The sequence below is a fragment of the Hippocampus bargibanti genome, linkage group LG13 (assembly GCF_051943395.1).
Source record: "Hippocampus bargibanti isolate YZ-2025 linkage group LG13, ASM5194339v1, whole genome shotgun sequence".
Lineage (NCBI taxonomy): Eukaryota > Metazoa > Chordata > Actinopteri > Syngnathiformes > Syngnathidae > Hippocampus > Hippocampus bargibanti.
In genome coordinates, this window is record NC_142746.1 from 9,012,084 (window position 1) to 9,037,732 (window position 25,649).

Consider the following 25,649-nt stretch of genomic DNA (forward strand, 5'->3'; position numbering starts at 1 on the left):
AAGCCGCGATAAGTGAACCGCGAAGTAGCGAGGGATCACTGTGCATTGGTCCATTAAAGACTCAAAGTGAGGCTATTTACTTTCTCCCGTTCTTGGTGTTGATCACCACATTGACAGTTGAAGGTTCATAGTGCACATGTGGCTCCCATGAGAAGACCCAACTCCAGAGTGCAAAACCCACAACGACAGGGGCCCCGACGTTGCCTCAGATGAAATACGCCATAGTAAATCCCTTTTGGGGCGCGCAACCTCCTCCAAGTCTACTCGCATCCAGCTGTCCTCGGGAGCACGCCTCGGGCTCCAGCGGTGACATGACATACGGCGGACTGTCTGGAAGCACCTTGGGACGATTTAGTTCTGTGGCTCGTACTGATTTCGGCGAGTGAGGAAAAATGAACAAAGTTAGAAATCGGATCTGCTTTGCTGTGAGACAAAAGGCTTTGCATGAGGGACCACACGGCTGCGCTGAGAGCAAATGGAAACCAAAGTATATGTATCCTGTTAATGTGATGTAACAACTATAAAAGTGTGACATTTAGCTTTAGACACGCTGAAAACGATACATCAACTTTCACTGACCACCGTGAGCTCAAAAAGTTATTTTTAAACCTCTTTTTCACAACAAAGATCAGGAAAGATGTCAGGTTGGATAGCCAGGTTGACCGGGGCATACATGTGATACATTCCAAAAGCTGGGAAAAATACGAATTGACTTGGAACCCCCTTTCATACACATTAACAGGATGGAAAATAGCTGGTTTTGATGAACTGTTTAAAAGTAAAAACTGCTCCAACCACTTGACCTCAAGTCAGCAAGCTGGACAAAAAGATAGCTGTGTGAAAGGGGCTTTTGCTGCCTGCAGATGTGGGGCCAATTAATTATGTGACAAACTTGGTACAGTTAAAAAAAATCATCCAAAAGCACCTGGAGAAAAAAATCAGTTTGCCTCCAGATTAACTCATCCACTGCCATTCATGAATTTATTCGGGAATTGAAAATATTACGTATTGCGGCATTCCCGAATATATTCAGTTTTTTTGTTTGGGTGCCAATAAAGCACTGGCTATGGCCTCTAGCAATGCTTTCCCATCCACAAGGTGGCAGCATTTCCATTTTTTCCATGTTAGTACTTTGTTCCAGCTTCAACTGTTGTGAAAGCGCTATATAAACCAATATATACGTATTGCATTGTATTTTGGACAGCAACCCTCATTTCAAGCTTATATTACTCCAGACCCATATAACTTAGGAATTGACTCTTTTTTCTGATGAAAGAAGAGATTCTAAGGTTTCTTACGCTGCATTGAATGTTTATGTCGTCTTAAAACTCAATATTCTTTGGGTCCTGGGATTCAAGCGACAATGACAAAAACCCTGGCATTGGAGTGGACACATTTTTTACACATCTGGCAATGAATGAGTTAAACAATTTTCATCCCCTTTCACACCCCCACCTTTTTTTCGTGTGTGTGCGTGTGCGTGTGCGTGTGTGTGTGTGTGTGTGTGTGTGTGTGTGTGTGTACGCGTGTGTGTGTGCGTGTGTGTGTGCGTGTGTGTGTGTGTGTGTGTGTGTGTGTGTGTGTGTGTGTGTGTGTGTGTGTGTGTGTGTGTGTGTGTGTGTGAGTGAAAACTGTATGTGTGAACACTTCGAACTGTGTGAAAGGCATTGACACAGAAAGGTGATGGTGACAAAAGTCTCTCCAACAAACAACACAAAGTCCAATTTCCGCTAATTGAACATTTTGTTCGCACGACCGTCACCGTTGTCTTTTTCCCATTTTAACTCCCTTTAAAACTGGCATTTGTGGAAGTAAGCAACACCCAGATGGGTAAGCGACAACAACTATCACAAATTCCAGTTGCCTTCAAGTGTCTTTCTAGACTCTCAATGCCCCTTCCACACCGCGTGAAAGGAAGTCTTTAGCCTCTTTCATTCTGCCCATCAAAGCTGTCTTTTTCTAATGGGTTAACCCTTGAAAAAAAACGTCCTAAAAGGGTCTGATGTCAATAACATAAACTAAGTTGCTGAGGAATGTGGCGCTTGATGAAATGTGCAACAGGCGATAAGCGCAAGAAGTCATAAGGGAGAGGCAACAAGCCGTGATGGATGTGCGTGCTTTTCCCTCCGCTTGAAATTTCCCAGATATATTTCATGCTCTTAGCAAACAAACTGCCGCGTATTTTCCCCAGACCGGCAGCTCCCCCGACATGCCTTTATCAAACCCCGCAATGACTCGAGCGGCTTTGATGTCGTGATTCACCCTGTCAGCGATTTTCAGCGTTTTTGTCTTGCTTCGAGTGTGCTCTTGGCCATTGACAGGGAAGAAAAAAGCAAACTAAATCTCAGGAAAAATCACACTTTGGCCACGCCTGTCAAAACATACAAGGTTCAGGAAAGTTTTTGAAGGTTTTTATAGTCTGTCACCGGTGAGAAGGGGCCTGGATTGTTGGGTGTTGGTAACACTATGCTCACACTCATACATAAATATTTACCATTTATTGCAGTGGTCCCCCAAACTTTTTCCGCCACACTTCATAGTCTGACAGATATTTTGTGGACCAGTTGTTATCCTCTGATTGGGGTGTCAGTCATTACCGCACCATTGATAAGAGACATTTAGTGTATGCAGTTTTATGGTGACATTGGTGACAAACTGTACCGGCCCATTAGTGATGTAATTTAGGGAAATATTCCTGTATAGAAAAAAGGGATTAGAGATAGGATGCTATTTTTTGCCCCGCCAAAAAAACAACATGTATGGCAAAGCGTTTTTTTTAAAAAAAAAAAATACAAACACCATGTACAGTAAGGTGTTTTTATAATAATAATAATAATAATAATAATAATAATAATAATAATAATCATCATCATCATCATAATAATACATTTCATTTATAAGCGCCTTTCAAGGATCGTTTTTTCTGCGGGTGAGCAGCGGCAGCCACATGCGCCAGCGTTCACTCAACCCGGAAGTAACTCAAATAGATAGAAAGCTAGCTAGCTAGCTAACAGATGGCTAAACCACCATGTATAGTAAGGGTTTTTTAAGCCAAAAAAACGACCATGTATAGTAAGGCGTTTTTTGCCGAAAAAGAAAACCATGTAGTAAGGTGGTTTTATCGCAAAAAATAACAATAGTGTATGGTGAGGCATTTTTAGCTGAAAAAAATCGACCATGTATGGTAAGGCATTTTTATCCCCCCCCCCCAAAAAAAAAACGACCATGTACATTAAAGCATTAGCAGCCCTAAACAAATGACCATTTATAGTAAGGCGTTTTGCGCCTGAAAAAAAACAAGAAATACAGTAGCAGTTTTAGCCCGAGAATAATGAACACGTACAGTAAAGTCTCGTTATATTGATATCGTTTATATTGATAATACTGCTTATTACGACACTATTTTCATTTCCCGTGCACATTTCTAGTCTTTTTATGTATAATTAGTTCCGTTTAGTACGATTTGTAGTTTTTACGATAATCCGGTTTCTACGGTGCTCTTGTTCATCTCCCGCCGGCCATTTTGTTATGTTTATATCGATACACGCCATCGGTCGCGCCATTGGTTGACTTGGTCACGTGACCTGGTCACGTGAGTTTTTTACGTGACCAGCTCTCGTGTAGCAGAGCCATTTTCATTTTCAGACGCTAGCTCGTGTGTAGCAGACGAGATTGAAGTGTTTGTGTTAAAAGGTAAAAATGGGAAGCAGAAGAAGATTGATGACTTTTTTAAATTGTATACATAATACAGTAAGATGTAAGCGTTGCAGTTTCCCTCTTGTGTTATGTACATGCCCACTGTACTGTATATGAATGCAATCGTTTTTTGCAACAATGTTTCTTGTTTTGTCTGCTGAAGCGTGATGATTTTGAAAATTACTGTACATTCCATACTGTGTATTAAAGGACAACAGATGTCACTTTTTATTCAAATGCAAAACACCAATAAAAATGACTTCACGCCAAGACGTCTTGCATTGCTTGTGAATCCAAACAATGGCTTCAGATTCGGATACTATGCTTTCTTGTTACACATCCAGTTATGAACATGATTCAAATAGTTCTGAAGAGGAAAGCATAAATGTTTGCAATCGATTAAATAATTATATGTGCAATTTTGAGGCAACATTGGGGGAACATCTCTTACCCAAAAAAAAAAAAGGCACAAAATGGCGAGCTCATGGCCAGCTCCGTTTCCATGGCGTTTGGATGCCCTCTTTTGGCGGCTTTTGGTAATGCAGTTCGGCGCAGGACGGATATATCGACAGTACGGTTATAGCGACATTTTTTCTAACTCCCGAAAATATCGATATAACGAGACTTTACTGTATAATGTAGTTTTGAGGCGAAACAAATACCCCAACCCTATAGAGTAAAGCGTTTTTAGCCGAAGAAAATGACCATGTATAGGCAGGTATTTTTAGCCGAAAAAAATGACCATTTTCCACGTAAATGAGTTTTTGACCTGAAAAAACTACTATGGCGCGGTGAAAGTGGCTGCCTTTCCAGCAGCTCGTATTTTGTTTTTCTACTTCTTTCTTTCCTTACAGCTTCCTTTCATAACTACTGCTGTGAAATGTAAATGTTTACACTGCGAGACTGATAAAGGTAAATCCAATCCAATCCAAAATATATATTTCCCAAACAAAGGGCAATGTAGCTCCGTGGTAGAGGGAATGCTTTGCATCTATGAGGTCCTGAGTTCAATCCCCATCATCTCATTATCAGGATTAAAGACTTTCTTCTTATTATTATTATTATGAATAAATGACCCTATCCAGTATAGTAAGGTTTTTTTGACCTGAAAAATATGACCATTTATGGAAAGGTCTTTTTATCAGGAGAAAACGACCATGAATAGTAAGGTGTTTTTCGCAAAAAAAAAGAGCATGTATAACATGCTTTTTAATCACGAAAAAAATACCATGTACATATGTAGTAGTACAGCCCGGAGAAAACGACCGTGTAATGTATGCCATTTTTCGGCCGAAAAAAAATGACCATGGATAGTAGATGTTTTAGCGCAATAAATAAATAAATAAATAAATAAATAAATAAATAAATAAATAAAACACTCATTTATCATAAGGAGTTTTTGACCTGAAAAAAACTATGATATATAGGAAGGTGTTTTTCAAGTGTGGATACAGATCAGTGGTAGAGTGCACGCTTCTCATGTATGATGTACCAGGTCAAATCCTCGTCATCTCCACTTTGAATTTTTGCAAATTTTCCCATTGTTGGACTATTGAAGATTTTCTTAGTCTTATTTTTATTAATAAATGACCATATATAGTAGGATGTTTTTGACTTTTAGCCCGAAAAAAAAACGGCCATATATAGCAAGGCGTTTTTAGCCCAACAAAAACGATCTATAGTAAGGTGTTTTTAGCCTGAAAAAACGACTTTGTATATAATTTTTAGCCGAAAAAACGACCAAGTATAGTAAGGCGTTTTGAGCCCGAAAAAAGCGACCATGTATAGTATGCTGTTTCTGACCTGAAAAACCCCTTTGTATAGTAAGTCATTTTAATCCTGAAAAAGGCAATGATGTATAGCAAGGTGATTTTTGGGCCCAAAAAAAACGACCATGTATACTAAGTGTGTTTAGCCCACCAAAAATTACGACCAAGTATTGTATGCCGTTTTAGCCGAAAAAAAATATTAATATCATAAATAAATAATAATAATATCAATACATCATAAATTAATATATAATTTTAATGATTTTAATTTTAATTTAATTTTAATGAAATGACTTTATATCATACGTGTATCATTTTCTCCATTTCATCTTCAAATAGGTCAAACTATTAATCAATGAATACAAATAACAGTTTCAGATGATGCATCCATTCCAATACAAATGATAATTGACTTAAGACTTTGAACAACCGCGGCATGCTGTGTCCCAAGATGGAAATTTGTCACAAATAAATCCTCGACCCCCAAATAAATCCTCCCCTAAATCCCTCGCCCGTTGGCGTTTGCACCCCAAACGTCAAACCGTCTCGTCCGCGTGTTTGCTCTTCCAACCAAAACACTTCATTTTTCTCCAAAGCTCAATGGCGCGTAAAGCCCCCCCGCCGTTGCCTCCCGCCGCGTCCCTGCGTGTTTTACGCAGCCCCCTTGTCCATAATACCATATAACATCAACACATTGCCTTTGATTGGTGCACATAAACATTGACTGCGGCCGCAGCGCACTTTTAACGCCGCGGCCACAACTCACCGCCGCCGCTGTTAACGCCGCTCGGGATGCCAAGGACGAGCGTAGCTCAGGGTCACGCAAGAAGACGAGAATGGACAGCGAGAAGAAAGAGATGTTTTTACAAGACGGATAAAGAAAAGACAGCACAGCAACAGAAGCTTTGCGGCCCCAAGCATGAACAGCTCATCGTTTTCAACTGATGACTCTCAATGTATATATTAGCAAATTCTAAAATGCAAACCCAAGTCCAGAAATCGAATTAAAATCTCAATGATTACTTTTCAAGTTTTGTAGGGAATCCATTTGTAACCCAGATTTGAAATCCAATCATGAATTGGAACCCACACTTGCACTGTAAACGTGTGATCCTACTTGAAACATGAATTTTGTTTTACCGCCATAATTTGAAACTAATCAAACTTGTTTTGAATCGCCAAATCTAACTAAACGTGCTTTGATAGCCCACCGCTTTAAAATGATTCATCTCAAATCCCCCAATTTAAACCTCAAAAATGGCTTTTAACTCCTAACTGAGACCCTAATTCCAACCCTAATTTGAAACCTAAATCAAATTTCAAAACTTCTGGGCAAACCCTTTACAACTTCTTCTTCTTCTTCTTCTTTCGGCTTTTCCCTTCAAGGGGTCGCCACAGCGAATCAGTGTCCTCCATCTTCAGAGGTTTGATTCGCATGTTTGTTTTAGCCAAGCTTTTACGTCAGATGCCCTTACTGACACAACTCTCTGTATTTACATATAGTTTGAAACCTGAACACTGGATTTTAAAGTCAACCTCTGGTCTCGGGTTCAAAGCCGAAAACCCCAATTTGAAAAACCCCTAAGTGATACAAATAACCCCCTTTTGAAAAATCTAAATTCATACTATGATGTAACTACGCGAAATTGGGAGAACGCGCGATCAAGATAGCTAGCTAAATAGCTCGCTAGCTAGCGAGCGGTTAGACGAGGTGATGCGAGCGCTGGCTCACAGTCGGTTGGAAAAGAAAGTGGCCGTTGGTGCTCCCTGCTGTTTTATGTCCCAGGGGAAACATCTTGATCACGGTGTGTTATTCCACAACACGGCTTCTTTCGTGGAAAAACTACCCCTGCCTACACGCCCGCCCGCCCGCTTTCCCCCTTCCTCGTTCGCTCTCACTGACTGACTGCGTTGCTTCATAAAGAAACTGTCCATGCGCCCCATAAATAACACCATGCAGAGCAGAAGACAGCGGAGTCAGCCCCCCTTTCCCGCGGTCCGCGAAAGCTAAAAAAATGCTCCCAAAAAGACGAATGCTTGAATGAACGTAAATCCAGAAACACGTCATTCGTTCATTCGACATTTTGTACAAAATCCGTCAGTCATGCAAGGTCGTAGTTAACTGCCGTGTACGAAAAAGAGCGTTATGTAATTACTGTGATCTCACCTTTCTAAAATGATTGACAAGTTCTGGTGCAGTCAACGATTTTGCATTGAGTAACCACGTCAGTTGCTCATGTTCCACTTGACCATTTTTGGTAATCTAAGTTGTGCTATGTAGGTCGGCGTACAAATGTTACACATAATGAGGCAGTGAGCGTTGGTGTGAGGCATAGTGGGGTGAAGGGGGCAATGGAGGGGGGAGGCTTTGTCAGAGCTATGCTGGATTCGAGCGTTCCTATTTACTTTGCGAGGCCTCAGCCCGGCTTGCGCTCAATGGCACCACTGTGCACCCAAATAGCCAACCCGAGACCTCAAGAACACTCGAGAACCGTCTGCGTGTCAAACCTTTGACAGTCATATCAGCTTGTCCGTTTGCAAAACCCTAAAACAATGTTTGAAATCATACTTCAACCTTCGATAAAAAGGTTTCTTCAGCCGTCATCTGTACTTCTTTGAAGGTGTCGGACATTTCGCTTCTTATCCAAGAAGCTTTGTCAGCAAACTAAAGTCTTACTGGTAGTTTCGGCCTATATATATATATATATATATATATATATATATATATATATATATATATATATATATATATATATATATATATATATATATATATATATATATATATATATATATATATATATATATATATATATATATATATATAAACCTTTGACATATATATATATATATATTCCTACTGTCCAGACGTGGCAGTGCCGGACTCTGCCAGATGAATTGGGCAATCAGGCCAGTCGTCAGTCAGGACAATAGAAGCAATCAGTGAAGCCACAGCGATAAGTCCTCTGCTCCCCCCAACCTGAGAGCAGGGACCAAGCATAGCCGAGTCTGGCACCGCCATGTCTGGACAGTAGGGATATATATATATAGCGCCAAAAGTAAGACATTAGTTTGCTGACGAAGCTTCTGGGATAAGAAGCGAAACGTCCGACACCTTCAAAGAAGTACAGATGATGGCTGAAGAAACCTTTTCATCGATGGACCATTCCTGTACGACTGAGAGCTTACACAGACATACTTCAACCTTGAAATCCAAATTTGAAACACTAACACAAGTTTGAAACCCTAATTTGAGATCCTAATCTTGGGTGCAAAGTCAATTTTGAACCCCTGGTTTGAAAACCTTACCACTCTAATCTAGGTGTGAAACCCTCATTTTGAAACCCTGACATTTATTTGAAGCCACAATCCTTTGTCTTTGGGCAAACATTTTGGCTTCATCTGAATGTTGGGTTTTCATTATAATTATTTGAAGCCATATTTCAAAACCCTAACTCAAATTTATAACTTTCATTTGAAACCCTTTGTTGCGATTCGGTTTCAACCATAACACGTTTCAAAAATTGAATCCAGGTTTCAATTCATCAGAACCGAACCTTCACACGAAGCCAAAATTTGAAAGCCTTACCTTACAGATCCTTGCGCAACACATTCAAAATCCAAGCAGCGTCAAGTCCAAGTCAAAAACGGGGTTTTGCTGATCTATCCATAGCGCTGCTCAACTTCTTTTTCAAGCACTTCTTTTCATTTACCAATCACGGCAGACTCCATATTTCATGCGGCGTTGAATAGCTCATTCATTCATATCATATCGAAAAGGCACATTGACATCTCATAATTCTTCCCAATCGTAAACGCTGCTGTTTTCGCCTACTTGCTTGATGAATGTGCAGAGCAAAGTTCAAAATATGTCTGAATTTTATTCGATGAAACCATGGCTGCAGTTTGTGTGATGAACGCTGACTCTTCAGCCATGTTTTTGTCCTGCGAAAATTTGTGTTATTCAACCATTTTCATTGTAAGGGTAAAAACAATAAAAATTTGAAAGAGAGATTCTTAGAAAAATTTGGGTTTAGGTATGTGACTCTTGATTGGCTTAGTTTGGTTTGTATTTTGTAAACACAAATGTAAAAAAATGTAGGCTAGTCTCTTGACGGGGGAAAAAAAATAATATACAGTACAGTATATGCTTTATAACTTATATGCTTGATATAACTGGCTAGCCCATCGTGGATGCGACTGCTGTGTCCGACAGACAGTCACGGCGGTGGCGATGAGAAAGCGGGCCCCGTTGCATCCACATCTCAAATTCCCAGGCCTGTCCCCCCACCCTCCATCTACCCCCACCTTGCATACTCCCACCGCCTCCATCGATCCTGGCCGGCCTGATGAGGTAACGCAATCACAAACATCAATAAGAAGCGATGTGGGCCCATCATTATGCTGTGACGCTGATGAACGAGCCACCTCGCAAAACGATCCCCCTGCTCGGACCCGAGGGGCTTCGGAGGTAAGGCACCGCTCCGTGCGGGTGGGGGTCCCGCCTCGGCCATCGCCAAGGAGACAGATGACATCTAAAATCTCCCCACCCACCCAACCCACGGCCTTCTTTGCCTTTTCTAGTCCCGGCTCCTTTTGTTTCAAAGGCAGATGCCGCCCGCCTGACCTTTTGGCCAAAGAAAGATTTGCAAAACTTGCAGCATTTGCTTCGTGACTTTTTTTTTTTGCTCACGCGTGGGAATCACTTTGGCACTGGCAAGCAGTAATTGGCACGAGTAAAAAGCACTCTCAATACATTTGGAGATAAAGCTATAATGTATACATTGATGCTGTTTTGACCCCCTGAAAAAATACTCTGACAAGAGCACACCTGCAGTCAAATGACATTCACCCACCAACTAAGCTGTGTATTTTCTAATTGCGTGTTGCACTGTTTATATTGGCGAATTATTTTTTTACAATTATTATTACTTTATTTATTTTATGTTGCTTATCTCAACCGATTATCCGCATCAACTCTCGGACACGGGCTAATGTATAAAGTGCGTAACTACAAAGCTCTTTTGGGCGATATCATGTTACTTTAGGCGTCGCAATTTTGGTTGGAGCAAAGTTACGCCACACTTTGGTCACCGTCTCTCTCGCGTCCTCGATTACTTCCGCGTTTTCTTCTTCGTCGGACTCTGCAATCGTCTCATTTCATTCAATTCTCGAGATTCGTTGACTTTTCTGATTTTATTATCTGAGTCCCGGATAATACATGCATCGGTTTTTATTTTTTATCTACACCAGACAAAAAATGTTTAACTCGTCGTTAAATAAGAGGGAGAAGTACAACTGTCTATACCACAACTTGGTCGTTTTTGTTGTCAACATAAAAAAACGCTTTCGAGTGAAAGAGAAGATCAAACTATATTTTTCTAAATACAAGTATTACTTTTTTTGAAACGCAGGATAGGAGAGAATGGTCGTTTGTTCGTTCGTTTAGAATTAAGTTGCATTCTTCAAGATATATTAAAATGTATTTATTTTCCGAGAAAAAGGTGGAGGCTGCACTTGAAAACATTTGTGTATATATATATATATATATATATATATATATATATATATATATATATATATATATATATATATATATATATATATATATATATATATATATATATATATATATATATATATATATATATATATTAAACATAGAACGTTTTTTTTTTTTTTTTTTTTTTTTTTTGGGGGGGGGGGGTTCCCTCCCGGGGATAAAAAAATGCGTTTTAATCATATTTTCCCATGTACATAATATCTTTGTAAAATATTTCGGGAGGTCAATTTTTAAGAAAAGTCGAGATGGAGAAATTGAATCTATTTTTTTCAGTCACGTTTAACTTAAATCAACATTTGAAATCGAGCATACTTTACCTCATGAATTATTTTTAAAAAGACAAATGGTTAATGTATAAAGTCTTTCCAAAACGTGTGCGAGTTTCTATCCCATTTTTATCAGCTTGAATTTTGCTTCACGTTTGGGTTATTTTGTTCAGTCATTACGGACATTTTTCTTTCTAATGCAATTTATTTTGTAAAGACGGCGTTAGCTATCTAAAAGGGGATCCTATTGTTGCTGTTGCTCCGTTGTTTCATTGAGATTCAGCAGGTGTACCTAATGAAGCGACCACTGGTTTTATCGGTGCCTGGGATCGCGTGCAAGAAAAAAGGCTTATTCAATAAATAACGGGGGGGGGGGGGGGGGCGAATCTGTCATTTGTCAGTAAAAAAGAAAAAAAACCCTAAGTTTCAATGTCGGGCAATAAGACAAGTTTGAAGGGAATGTAGGTCAGCACTGTGTGACGTAGTTATTGTTCTAAAATTTAAAAATATATTATTAATAGCTCGTTTGCAAAATTCTTCAGTAATTTTAATTCGTAATTTTATGATGATTGTGTCAAAAATAATAGACTTAAGCCCAATTAAAACATCTGTCTTATTGGCCAATAACATTAAAATATCATGAATTATGTTTAAAAGTACGTTTAAAACACATTGCTATTAACATGGATATGGAACGAATTGTCAGTTCAAAAAACAAATATAAAATGCATTAAAATATGCATATTTTTTCCTATATGAGATTCCGTATGGCACTCCGAATATTACGATTTGTATTTGCCCTTTAATTCCGTAACATATTACTACAAAGGGAGACTTCTCATAATATCTTCGAAAATGGCGTGAGTTTTCAAACGAGTCTTCTTCTTTTCCTTTCGGCTTTTCCCCTCAGGGGTCGCCATAGCGAATCAATGTCCTCCATCTATCCCGGTTTTGTGCCTCCTCTTCTGAGTGAGTTTTCAAACGAGTGTTTTTTTACGAACTTGTCATTCGTGTGAGTTTTCCTTCACGCTGGAACAGCGCCGAAGCCTCCCTCTAGGGGGCGCTCCAACACGGCCTTTTCCATTTGCGGTCTTGGCTGCTCGCTGGCCGTCTCACCAAACTTCAAACTGAGATCACGACGTCGCCAATCTGTTTTTGGAACATTGTAAAGCAAATGTGTTCACGCCAAAACATTCCAAACATCTGGAATGCGGAAGGACGTTCAAGTATTTGAAAGTAGCAATAATGCAACGCGGTGTCATAAGTGCCGGATTCAGAACGCGGTGAAGATTGAAAGAATATTTAGAATTGCACCTATGTATAGGTTGGCAAAGCCTGACAACATTGTCTGTCTTTTTGAACAATGCTGTCGAAACGTTTTCAAACGTGTTTGTTTACCAATTAAAAATTGCATTAAATTATATTCTTGTTTATGCCTCCAACATTGAAGTTTTTCAGAAGAGATCTCAATAATTATTTTTTTCTAAGTAAAAATAAAAATAAAAAATCCAACAATACATCGACTTTCAGGAGGTTTTTTTCCCTGATTTTAAAAATATATATTTGAAAAGTTTTATTTTAAGCTGCATTTTCCTTTGAACGTTATAAAGTCTTATTTATTCAAAAATGACGATTTGACAAGAATAGTGATTTTTTGGAGGGGGGGACGTTTTTTCTAAAATAAAAAAATAAGAAAGAAAAAAAATAATGTAGAATTTCCCCCCCACCCAAACATGTCTTTTTTGCAAGTGAAGTGTGTGCTTTCTTTATTAGATGTAAGTAGTTTTTGGGGGGCAGGGGGGATTTAAAGAAAAGAAATGCAAGAATACAATCATATATTTGAGACATAAATCTAACTTTTGACAAAAAATAATCTTGGGCATGAAGGAAAAAAATCTCTGTCAATTTTGGGAAAGACTGCGATATCTTGGAAGAAAATGTAACTCGTCCTCACAAGGGTCACAGTTGTGCTGGATTCACGGGCGGGCCTACATGATGGCCCAGTGTGGCCATGACCACCCCTTTGTCACTCTGGCCACCCAAAGGGAAAATATTCATATCTGTGATTTTTCTGCCATTTTCAGATGACTGAATCATTTTACACCTCTAGATAATTGAACCCAAATTATTTATATTGTCAACATATAAAGTATAAATACGCAATTGATCTGAATGCAAACTTGAAAACAGGGGTCTCAAACGTTGGTCCTCGATTGCCGCAATCCTTCAAGTTATAGATATTTGGAATTGTTGTGCTCTTTTGATATGACTTGAATGAATAAGCCGTTGATTACAATTACAAAACGGTCTAAGCCGTTGGTGACAATAGATCACTGGAACTGGCTTGTTCGCGGGCAATCCTGACGATGGATGCTATGTTGAAGAATTACTGAGGTGTTGTGCAGGGCATCGTAGGGTGAAAATAATAATAAAAAACACTATTCAGATTACAGACCCAAACATATAAACACACGCACACACACACACACACACACACACACACACACACACACACACACACACACACACACACACACACACACACACACACACACACACACACACACACACACAGAGGCAATGCCGTTAGCATGTTCAGCTAATGATACAGAGGTCAAGGGTTCGAATCCAGGCCTCGAATTGATGTTGTACGTCCCATATATATATATATATATATATATATATATATATATACACACACACACACACACACACACACACACACACACACACACACACACACACACACACACACACACACACACATAATCGTTTCACACTGCATGTATCGAGATACAGTAAAGTCTCGTTATATCGATATTCTCTGAAGTCGGAAAAAATATCGATATAACCGGACTATCGATATATCCGATCCTGCGGCATGTAAATTTTCTCCTTGCGTTCATAGAAATAGTATCGTAATAAGCAGTACTATCGATATAACCGATATCGATATAACGAGACTTTACTGTACTTATCGGATGTATGCATGTAGGTCTAATGTAGGTCTAAAAAAATGGAAGGGGGTAGAAATAATTGAGGCTTTTTTATACAAAAAACTCTATTAGAAACAACATAATATGCAGAACAATACAATAGCATTTACAATAGTTGTTGTGAGAGTCCAGCATGGTTTGACAGCGCTTGACAGTGTATTTCCTCTTTCGTTCGCTTCCCAAACAACGGGTTCCATATACTTTTTTAATACCTTTCGTGTCTTTCCCATGGCCACATTTCTCTGAAATTTTCTCTTTTTGTCTTTCTTTTGAACCAGCCACCTTCTTTTTGGGGTTCCTTAAGTGCCCTGTCAGCTTTAGAGACATCGGCTTGTCCTCGCGGCGATCTCCCGTCGCTGTCGTCTTGCTCGTCGTCCACCGAACAGTTTTTTTTTGTTGAGGAACGCCACAGGAAGTCTCAACGGAGCCTTGGAAGTGTGATCGAAGAGCAGCACCCACAAAATGGGGCGGGTGGTCAAGGTGATCTTTCTGGACTTGGTGGAGACGGGAAAGGGGATGGCGGGGCGTGGGAAGGGGAGGGTGAGGGCACCTGTTGGAATTGGGCTGGGCGATAATAAACAAGTCCAAGGGGTGTCGGAAGTGCGCAGGAAGGAAGATGGCCGGCGCTGCGGTCGGGACGGAGGGCATCCCCATGAATCCGTATGGATGCCCCCGCATGGCAGGGGACCTCCTGATGTGCCCTGTGGTCCTGAACACACACACAGAAAAGGGGATGGTTAAAAAAAATCAATTCTAAAGCTAATGGTAACAAGAAGCAGCTTGTAATGGAGTTGAAAGTCACACCAGTGTTTGTCTGGACGGTAAAGTCAAATGAGGATATCAGCGTGGGCTGGTTCCATTTTTCGGGAGTGATTCCAAGTTTGACGCCGGCCACAAGACAACCGCGTTTTGTGCAACCGCAATTCAAATTCAAACATTCGTCAAATCTGTCAAGTAAGATGATATCATTGACTCACACGATTTTTTTTCTTTTTTGCCATTGAGCCATTCATTTTCATTTATATAACTTTGTACTTTTCATTTGTGCACTTTATTAAAATATAGTGGGAACGCTGTTGTTCTCAGGACTTTTTTGGGGATTTCCCCCCCCCGTCGGAACAAAGAAAAAAAAATTAGAAGAGCGGATCCAGTGTTCTCAAATTAAATTTTTGGCTCGGGTCAAGAGGGCGTTCACAACGATAAAACAAAATTAGTATTGAATTGTCTCATCATACAAAATCAATAATAAAAAAATGAATAAATAAATAGATAGAAAGATAGGTAGGTGGGTAGGTTGGATAGAGAGAGAGAGAGAGAGAGAGAGGGACAGAGGGAGGGAGGATGAGCGCCAGACAGACAGACAGACAGACAGACAGACAGACAGACAGACAGATAGATAGATAGATAGATAGATAGATAGATAGATAGATAGATAGATAGATAGATAGATAGATAGATAGATAGATAGATAGATAGATAGATAGATAGATAGATAGATAGATAGATAGATAGATAGATAGATAGATAGATAGATAGATAGATAGATAGATAGATAGATAGATAGATAGATAGATAGATAGATAGATAGATAGATAGATAGATAGATAGATCAAACTATACTGTGGTGGGTGAATTTTTTTGGGGGGTCGGGGTTATTTTTTCATGAATTAAAAAAATTAATTGGAAAATATTTTTTTGTCAATTTCTTACAGATTATTAAAGATATTTTTTTCCATGCGAAAAAAAAAGAGTTATTTTCTGGTGAGAGCAATTCTATCCTCCCAAAAAAAAATCAATACATTTTTTAAAATGTCGTTTCATTAGAAAAAGTTTTTTTTTTCAACAATGGCAGCACTGTATTTTCCGATGTAGCACCCCCAATGAAAGGGGTATTTTCAAACTTTTTCCAGATACAGTGACACCTTGGCTTACGAACTTAATTGGTTCCCAGATATATATATATAATAAAGTCACTTTATTTACATTTGTGATGTTTGTGAATTTTCAACTAAATAAGCCTTAAAACTACACACAACACACCTTATTCTATGTATAATAAATGTGCTATTGTATTGTAATGAAAGAAATACACAGCACTATATAATAAAGTCACTTTATTTACATTTGTGATGGTCGTTGATGGCTTTTAATTGACACCTGTTGCTTTCTGACTTGTAAGGTCGTATGAAGCTGAGGCATCACATTATCATTCATCATGTTGATGATTCTCATAGCCAGTCTTTTCTGGATAGAACTGTTCAATAAAAGCCTGCACATCATTCCACTTAGCAAATCAAATCCTGTGTGTTGAGGACCTCATTATGGTCAGCAACAAGCTCCTAGATGTCATCAGCATCCACTTCGTGTCGCATGTTCTGTCCAATGGAAACAATGTCATCCAAAACAACAGAGTCATGAGGATAAAATCCTTCAAAGTCCCTCTCAAGGATGCATGCGGGCCACAACTTCTTCCATGCTGCTTTCAAGGATCGAAGGGTAACATCATGCCAAGCCTTTTGTATCAGCTGAACACAATGATACACATTGAAATGGACTTAGCATATCCGCTAAGCGGCTAAATCAGACAAACGCACACCTCGTTCGTGTTTCTCAATGATCGCCTTCTTCTCCTCGACTGTAATTTTGTTTTGTGTCTTCTTCGGCTGAACACGAGCCTGTGGTGTCTTTTTCGGTCCCAAAAAAGCAAAAGTATCTGTAAAAAAGTCCTTGGAGGCGATCGACGTGTGTGTGTCTCTCTCTATCTCTCGCTCGCTCTGGATCGACGTGTGCATTCAGAGAAAGGGGGTGGAAAAAGGCCGGCTGGGGTACTGTTCGGTCATGTGCCTTAGTATTCTTCCGTACAAGATTACTCAACCAGCCGTGGTGGGCGGTGTGTATCGCGAAAAGTAGTGCGTAATCCAAGGTTTAATGTTCATAAATTTAACGTTCGTAAACCGAAAAGTTCGTAAGGCAAGGCGTTCGTAAACCGAGGCCCCACTGTATAAGGTGCACCTTTAATGAAAAATGTGTAGTCGTGGCGGCCGACAGTCGTTGCAAGACCTGTTGTGACTCAACAATATAATATATAATAAGGCACACCGGCATAAAAAGCGCAGGGTCATCTTTTGAAGAAAATCTAAGCTTTTGGGAGTGCCTTATAGCGAAAAATACGGTATTTATTATTTTTATCTTTTTTGTGTGAAAGGTTCCTGGTGTTGTAAAAAGCCCTGGCTGCACTGCAGTGTGCTGAGTTGGTATTGTGGTCAAAATACCCTTTATTGTATTTGTGGCCTTTTTTTAAAGAGCTCTGAAAGTCATATTTAAGAATGATGTGATGTTTCAGACTAATAAAGGCATCACACTTTGGAAAATCCCACATAAAAAAAATACATTTTCTTTATCCTCAAACATTACCTGCAGTGACAAAGCCAAGTATGTAAACGTGGCAGTCAAAGAAAAATCCATATTTTGGACGCTTAACAAGAACGCGCTGACTTCAAAGAGTCGATGCGTGTGCAGTTGATGCGCGTCGAGTCCCAATAAAGAGCTTGAAGGAGCACAAATTGCTAATAAGGTTTTCCACTAATAAGCCAATCGATGCGCGCAGCTTTAAGGCTTCCCGTGTTGGGAGTCCACAGAGGTCAAAACAACGAGGATGAGCATTCATGTGGACAATAAGTGTGTGTGGGGGCGGGTAGGGGGTGGGGGGGGGGGGGGGTTATTTTACTTTCTTCTTTTATCAGAAAAAATAGTTATTTCCTAAGTTATGAGTATTTAGTTATCTGAGCTTGAAATGGAGGCAGCTGTACAAAATACAATGCAATACATATATATTGGTTTCTATAGCCTTTAACAATAGCTGAAGTTGGAACAAAGCGCTAGCATGGAAAAAAGGGACATGCTGCCCCCTTGCGGAAGGGAAAAACATTGCCAGCGCTTTATAAAACAAAACCTGAACAAATTTGGGAATGGTGTTCTACGTCATATTTTCAATTCCTGAATACATTCATGAATGGCAGGGAATGAGTTAATATGTGAATGAACAAACTCAAAAACAAACTTCAAAATACAAAAATAAAATTCTCATTGTGGTTTGAGGAAAAAAAGGTTTGTCTACTTTTTTTGCTGCTTGTAGTGTTTTTTTCAATAGTTTGAACCTTTAGCAAGCATCCATGGCTCATATTTTATATTATGAAAAAATTGAAATTATGATTTGGATCCAGAGAGTTGGGTCGGGGGGGGGGGGGGGGGGTGTTGTCTGACCAGAGCAAACGGGGCCAAAGGTGACTTGCAAGTTAGCTCGGCGGCGTTCAAAGCGTGAGTGTCTGTGTGTGGGGGGGAGGGGGTCTTCTGCTTGGTATGGCCGACATTATGCATGCTGAAAGGTGTACTGTTTCACAGGGGGGGGGGCAAACTGGAACGTCACTAAGCAACACTAATTGGCTGAGTGCGCCAATGAAGACGATGAACAAGAAGCAGAAGAAGCTAATGAAAAATTCTTCGAAGACATCATGAATCTTTTTTGTACCCCCCCCCCCTCTACATCATCATACACTATTAATTTAATCGCTCACAAAAGACTTTCATCATTTAATTGACCTAGAAAGAATGCCACCAATACAAGCTGATGAAGCTGTAACTCCCCCCTACTTCTTTCCTTCCCTCCCTTTGGTCCATTCCATCTTTCCCTCCTCCTCCTACCACATTGACCCCCCCAACCCCCACGTCTCCTCCCTCCATGTTTCTTGCTCATCTTGACTGGGCCAGGATTCCTCTGGTGGCCCAATTACGGGATTGAGCAGGCAAATTGAGGCTGTTTAAAGCGACGTCTGCTGGGAAGGCGAGCAGCTGCTACCGAGGACCAGGAGAGAGAAGGTACTTGGGCAAGCCAAACACAAACGACTATACACACGACTATACACACGACTACACACACACACGCACACGCACCCACAGACAACAATTCTGTAACTACCTTCCCTCACGGTGAGATGCTTTGTTTTTGTTTTTGTTTTTTTCATAGCGCCGCACTCCGCGTAGGGGGTTAATGGCGTCCATTTCGATAAACTGAATAAGTCAAATCCATTGGTCACACCTCTGCTGATGGCATATTTAATTTGGATCGAGTCAATTAGGCCCTGCTAAGCTCCATAGCCTGCTGGCTACCTCCTCCTCCTCCATCTTTTTTTTTTTTTGCAGTAGTTTATGTTCCCTCTTCCTGTGCCAGCTGTAATCCTATTACCGCAGACTCACACACATCCACACACACATGTATTGGCGTATATATCAGCGTGCACACACGCAAACATTTAATGCGTGTTTTCATTTGGCAGACGCTCAGGTGTGCACTTTCTAAACACTAGACATTTGCCGTACACCGTAACGGTATGTTCCGGAATAACGTGGGAGTCCATTTGGCCTTGGGACATGAGAGGGAGGGAAGGATGGAGATGGAAAGGGCGCAAGAGAAAATAAGAGATTGACGAGAAAAAAAATGTGAAAAGCTGACCTATTGAGAAGAACTAGAAAGCGAGGGAAGCTTAGGCAAATGGGCCTTAAAGGGAAGTCAAGTCACACATTTTCTTTACAATATGTTCAATGCGACCCCCACTCGTCCAAACACGGCATTCTGATCAAAATTGTGTTTGTGACTCATGAGTAAAGGAGCAAAATAAAACAGTTTTTAATTATTTTGAGGGAGCAGCCATGTTGCCATTTGTTAACTAAAAATGACATGACAATTAACTCATTCAATGCCGAACGTACAAAAGTGTGTCCACTCCAGTGCCAGGGTTTTTGTCATTGTCAGTTGAATTCAAGGACCCATAAAATATTGCGTTTAGGACTACATAAACATTCAATGCAGTGTAATAAACCTTAGACTCTCTTCTTTCGTCAGAAAAAAAAGAATGAATTGCTAAATTATATGGGTCCAGACTTATATGAGCTTGAAATGAGGGGAGCTGTCCAAAATACAATGCTATAAATACAGTAAAGTCTCGTTATATCGATATCGTTTGTATTGATAATTGGATTGGATTGGATATGCCTTTATTAGTCTCACAGTGGAGAAATTTACATTTCACAGCAGCAAAGTGATGAAAGGAATGAAAGTAGAAAAACAAAATACATGAGCTGCTGGAAAGGCAGCCACTCTCGCGGCGCCGCAATATCAGAATCAGAATAAGAATCAGAATCATCTTTATTGCCAAGTATGTAGGACACAAGGCTTATTACGACACTATTTTCATTTTCCCGTGTACATTTCTAGTCTTTTTATGTATAATTAGTTCAGTTTAGTACGATTCGTGGTTTTTACGATAATCCGGTTACTACGGTGCTCTTGTTCATCTCCCGCCGGCCATTTTGCTATGTTGCTATGTTTATATGGATACAAAAGATACTTTCTATACAGTACCACCATTATCGAAATCTGTATCGGTCGTGCCGTTGGGCGACTTGGTCACGTGACTTGGTTACGTGACTTGGTTACGTGACCAGCTCCCGTGTCTTGCAGTGGAGCAGACGCCATATTGCTACAGTCTTCAACCATAGCAAAACGAAAGAATTCTGACCTCGGAAGGAAATACAAGGCAATCGTGGCTGTTGAGGAGAATCCAATACAAAATTAAAGCCAAGTATGCCTCAGAAGATTCCCACAATGACGAGGATGAAGAACCAACAAAGACACAAGCGTTGCAAGGTGTTACGGACGTACAATCTTACTTAGAGTTTAAAGAGTTTGATGTGACGTGCAGCAGAATACTTCATCAACGTAAGTAATGTAAACAATGCAGTTTTGGTTTTTCATTCATGTATTTAATTGTGTTCCATTCAGATATCTTTATCGCTTGCAACATTCACTGTTTTTAATATGTTTGTACATGCTGGCGTCCGTGGTTTCGTGTGAATAGAACAACGTGAGGATTTTTTTGCATTGGTTGCATTTTTGAAAGGAAATAGTCATTAAAAAAGTGTAATGACGTTTTTATTTGATGCACAAGTTTATTTTTCACTTCACTACTGTACAAAAAGCATGCTAGATACGTAATCCATGAACCCAATGATAAATTTACATGCCATATCAAAGTTCCCCCATTTACATATTGCCCCCCCTTTTTTAAAGCATTTTTTCTGACTCCCGAGAATATCAATATAACGAGACTTTACTGTATTGGATTATATGGGGCTTTAACAACAGATGAAGCTGGAACACAGCGCCAACATGGGAAAAAAAGCTAAATGCTGCCCCCTCGTGGAAGAGAAAAGAAAAAAAAGAAAAAAAAGCGCTGGTCAGCCTGAGGGCTGACCAGCGCTTTATCGACAGTCCCAGCATTAAAAACAAAAAGCGGAACAAATTGGGGAATGGCGCTCCACATCATATTTTCAATTCTCGAATAAATTCAGGAATGACAGTGAGTGAGTTAACAGGTCTGAGGTAACAACCCATCGCAGCTCACTTGATTTCAGGGTTTGTTCATGTGACTTTCGTCAAAAAAATGACCCCCTTAAACACATTGACGTCCCTGGCAATCGACAGCAAGCGGCCTAAATGGTCGGCCAGATATGTATTTGAAAAAATATCTACAACAAATCTGCAAAGAATGAAAACATATGCGAGTAGAAGACTGCAGACTTACGTTCGCCTCGCTGTTGCGATTGGTCGGCCCCGGGGTGGGGACGGGGCTACATGTAGTGCCACTGACCTTCCATGCCCATGTTCATACCCATACCGCCCATTGGTCCTGAGGAACATCACATTCGAATAAGTCAACGGAAAAAAAAAAAAAAAAAAAAAAAAAAAGTCTTGCAATGTTATGTTGTCTTGCTACATCTTCTTATACAATGGTGATTTTTGTAGAAGATACGCTAATATCATGCTACTATGCTACACTGTAACACAATGATGTTTAGTTGTGACGTCTTGCTATGACGTTGTACACTATTTCACGCTACACTCACCCTGAATAGTGTTGTGCTATGACGTCATGCGACAACACCAGGCTATGATTTGATGCTACGAGGTTACGCGACAAAGATACGCTTCAATGTTACATTATATCATCCAAAAATGTTATGCTATAGCGTACCACGATATATAATACAATACATATTGATTTCTAAAGTGCTTTAACAACAAATGAAGCTGTAACAAAGAGCTACATTCTACGAAGTCGCGCTACCACATCATGCTAAAATGATACCATATTTACCTACGACTTTGCATACGACATACGTTCTTGATGAATTTGTGTTCCTGTTCTCATCCCGAAGAACACTACGTTACTTGGCCACACTATGTGGTCATGCTACAACGCCATGCTACATGACAGTAAAATTAGTAGTTAAATTACATGCTACATGACGTTATGCTACAATTCCATGCTGTTTACTTGATATTACTGTGTTAAGCTTCAACCTTGAGCTAAGACATTTTGCTAGGACCTAATACATTTTTATCACGCAATACCATGCTACATTGTCAAGCTAACTACACAGTTGATAGAGCTGGCGCCGGGAAACGTTACAATGTAGCACAATGTTGTCGTGCTATTAATGCACCTGATGGCGTCGCCTACCGCTAACGTGACATCACAATATGACGCCATGCTATTAAGTCATGGAAGTTTTGTACCGGCCGCAGCTAGCAGAGTCAAGACTCTTTCGTCCGTATTTTTCATACGATGTTCGATGGCCGGTGAACGGTAAAAGAAAGACCCCCCCCCCCAAAAAAAAAGCCTTACCAGGTGGTCTGATTCCCATGTGCTGTTGGCCGTCCATGACGAAGCCCCCCATCGGCTGGCCATCTGGATTATACGGAGCTCCTTGACTTACTGTGTGTGCATATGGAGAAGATATCGAAGGGGAGAGAGAAGAGGGGCGGGGGTGAAGCACAGTGGTCAATTAGCGCTTGTAATTAAGGCTCAGTGGCCGAAGCAGGATCATCTTCCGACCGCTGCACGCACGAACGGGAGCAGGAGAGCCCGTTCTCTTGTAACAGACTTTTTACATCGCTAAGCTCCTCGTGGGCTTTAGTGCTTTAATGAGGTTTTGAACAGCACTCACACAGACATACATATAGTCGCATACGCAAGATGTACACAATCCATTAAAAAAATATATACATGTATTTTTAGATATTGTGTAATGTATTATTTTTATTGTAATTATATTTTGTTAACATATTCTGTATTTTTATATTAAATCTTGTGACAAAAAAAATATATAATATATTTTTTTGATAAATAGGCGCAAGAGTTCATTAAAAGACTGGAGAGCTTGTGCAATAGAAGTCGGTGTCAATTAGTTCCAGTCTGCAGGATGCATGCAGACAGACATGAGCAATCGCTCGAGGAGAATCCATCCATTGATTCCCACCAAAGGAAAAAAAGGAATCAAGTTTTGATTGACTCTTGGGGTTTATTTGTCGCATAGTGATTATTTTTGTCGACCAGCAAACCTCCAACAAGTTCCAAAAGGTGTTTTAGAATTGTGTTCTGTGCCATCATTTTGTCAAGTTTTTGGCAGGTGTTGTTTTGGTTGCCTTGCAGTTTGGGCTGTTTTCAACATGCTTTTTGCTCTGTTTTTTTCTGCATGTTATTTTTCTCCATTGTGCTGAGGTTGATTATGTAACCAGCTTCAAACAACATGTTGTGGTTTTTGCTTTTGCTATTGTTTATCCCTGATAATTTCCAGGTTTCCGAAATGTTCCAACATTTTTTTTTGCACTCTTTTTGGTCTCTGCTTATTAAGTTCTGGAAGTAAATTTCGACAGAGATATTTGTTGTTTCTTCACCTGATTCTTAGTATTATCTACATATGTTATTGCCGTTTTTTGTGTTGTAGCCCGATGTGTATAGGTTTTAACATTTTTTTCACTCCATTTTTTAATTTTCACTCATCGGGTTGTACGCGTTTTCCCGCTTTTTGTATATTTCAAAGGTTATACAACCGGTCCCATTATTTAGTTTTTCCTTCTATTCTCTTCCTTGTTTTTTTTTAAATTTGGCATCCCCAACCAGCTTTTAACAGGTGTTGTTGTCTTGTGTAATTCATTTTAACTTTGTCCCCGGTTCCAACAGGTGTTGATATTTTTATCCCCCAAATCTCCCACACGCAGTTTTATATCCAGGGTCCAACAGGCTGTTGTCGGTGGTTGTTAGAAAAAAAAGAAAGAAAATACAATTCTAATATTCTTTCTGATTCTTGGCATTTAAAATGAATTAATAAAATGCAAGAGGATCGTTTTATTGAATGTGTTTTTTTTTTAGTTTATGGCACAGGTTGAGTTCTAAAGACAATATTTTTCCTTGGACGTTGATGCACTTTCAATGTAAACAGCCGGCGAGAGAACACAATGTGTGCACATCGTAAAACGGGAGGGGGTTAAGGGGGGGGATTCTGCACGGACTCGAGGGCGCTGGGCGAATCAAGTGCAACCCGAGAACGCTTGGCCCATTGTGACGCCCTCATAGAAATCCACTTAGCTCCCACTGAGGCCGTTAGTGGGTCAACTGGAGCAGAAGCAAGATCTCGCCCCCTCTGGATGCCTTTGAACTTTACTGCGGCCCCTAATACCACCCCGACCTCTCACCCCTATTACAGGTAATAAAGTTTACAGCAGCCCAAACTAAGCTGTGGAAAAGGGAGGGTGTGTGTGGTGGTGGTGAGGTGGGGGGAAATAACCTTTCCCTGAAACAGCCACAAATGGGGACAAGATGGTAGTGGGAGTTGCGGAAAGGAGCTCTGGAGCCAAAAAGCTAAACAACTTGTCGGACACATGAAAAGACTTGCCTGCGCGGTTCGACTGGTCGATCATGGGTTGCACTATTCTCCTCCTGGCGTTGATGAACCTGGATGTGGAAGACGAGGAGGAGGAGGAGAGGAGGAGGAGTGGAAAGAGACAGAAAACAAGATTAAAAGAGCTGCTCTGGCGCCCTTGCAAAAATGTGTAGCTTGAAAACAACAAGTTAAAAATAAATAAAAATAAATAATTGGGACCACATAGAAATATTTTAGTATACACAGCCACTTGCTTTTGTGCAAATTGTCCGTTGTTTTTATTTACAAACAGGAACAGGCATAAAACAACAAATAAATAATATTAACTCACTCATTCCACACTGCCAGACATGTTCAAAAAAGTGTCCACTGCAGTGCCAGGGTTTTTGTCATTTTCACTCAAATTTCAGGACTTGGAGAATATTTTATATAATATTTTTATAATAAGTTTTAGGACTACATAAACATTTAGCTGTGTAAGAAACCTGAGACTCTCTTCTCAACAGGAAAAAAAAGAGTTAATTTCTAAAGTATATGGGTCTGGAGTTATATTACCTTGAAATGAAGGCGGCTGTCC

General features: G+C 40.0%; 1 protein-coding gene across 1 annotated transcript in view; it reads right to left on the reverse strand.

The window, feature by feature from the left end:
• Positions 1–14,321: 14,321 nt before the first annotated feature.
• meis1b (Meis homeobox 1 b) overlaps positions 14,322–25,649 on the reverse strand; it is a 103,140-nt gene continuing 91,812 nt past the window's right edge. The window contains exons 10-13 of the mRNA XM_089011410.1: positions 25,085–25,143; positions 23,035–23,124; positions 21,931–22,035; positions 14,322–14,999 (exon numbers count right to left, since the gene is read on the reverse strand). Coding sequence (XP_088867536.1) covers positions 21,977–22,035; positions 23,035–23,124; positions 25,085–25,143 — 208 coding nt within the window. The 3' untranslated portion in view covers positions 14,322–14,999; positions 21,931–21,976. The remainder of the gene's footprint in view (positions 15,000–21,930; positions 22,036–23,034; positions 23,125–25,084; positions 25,144–25,649) is intronic.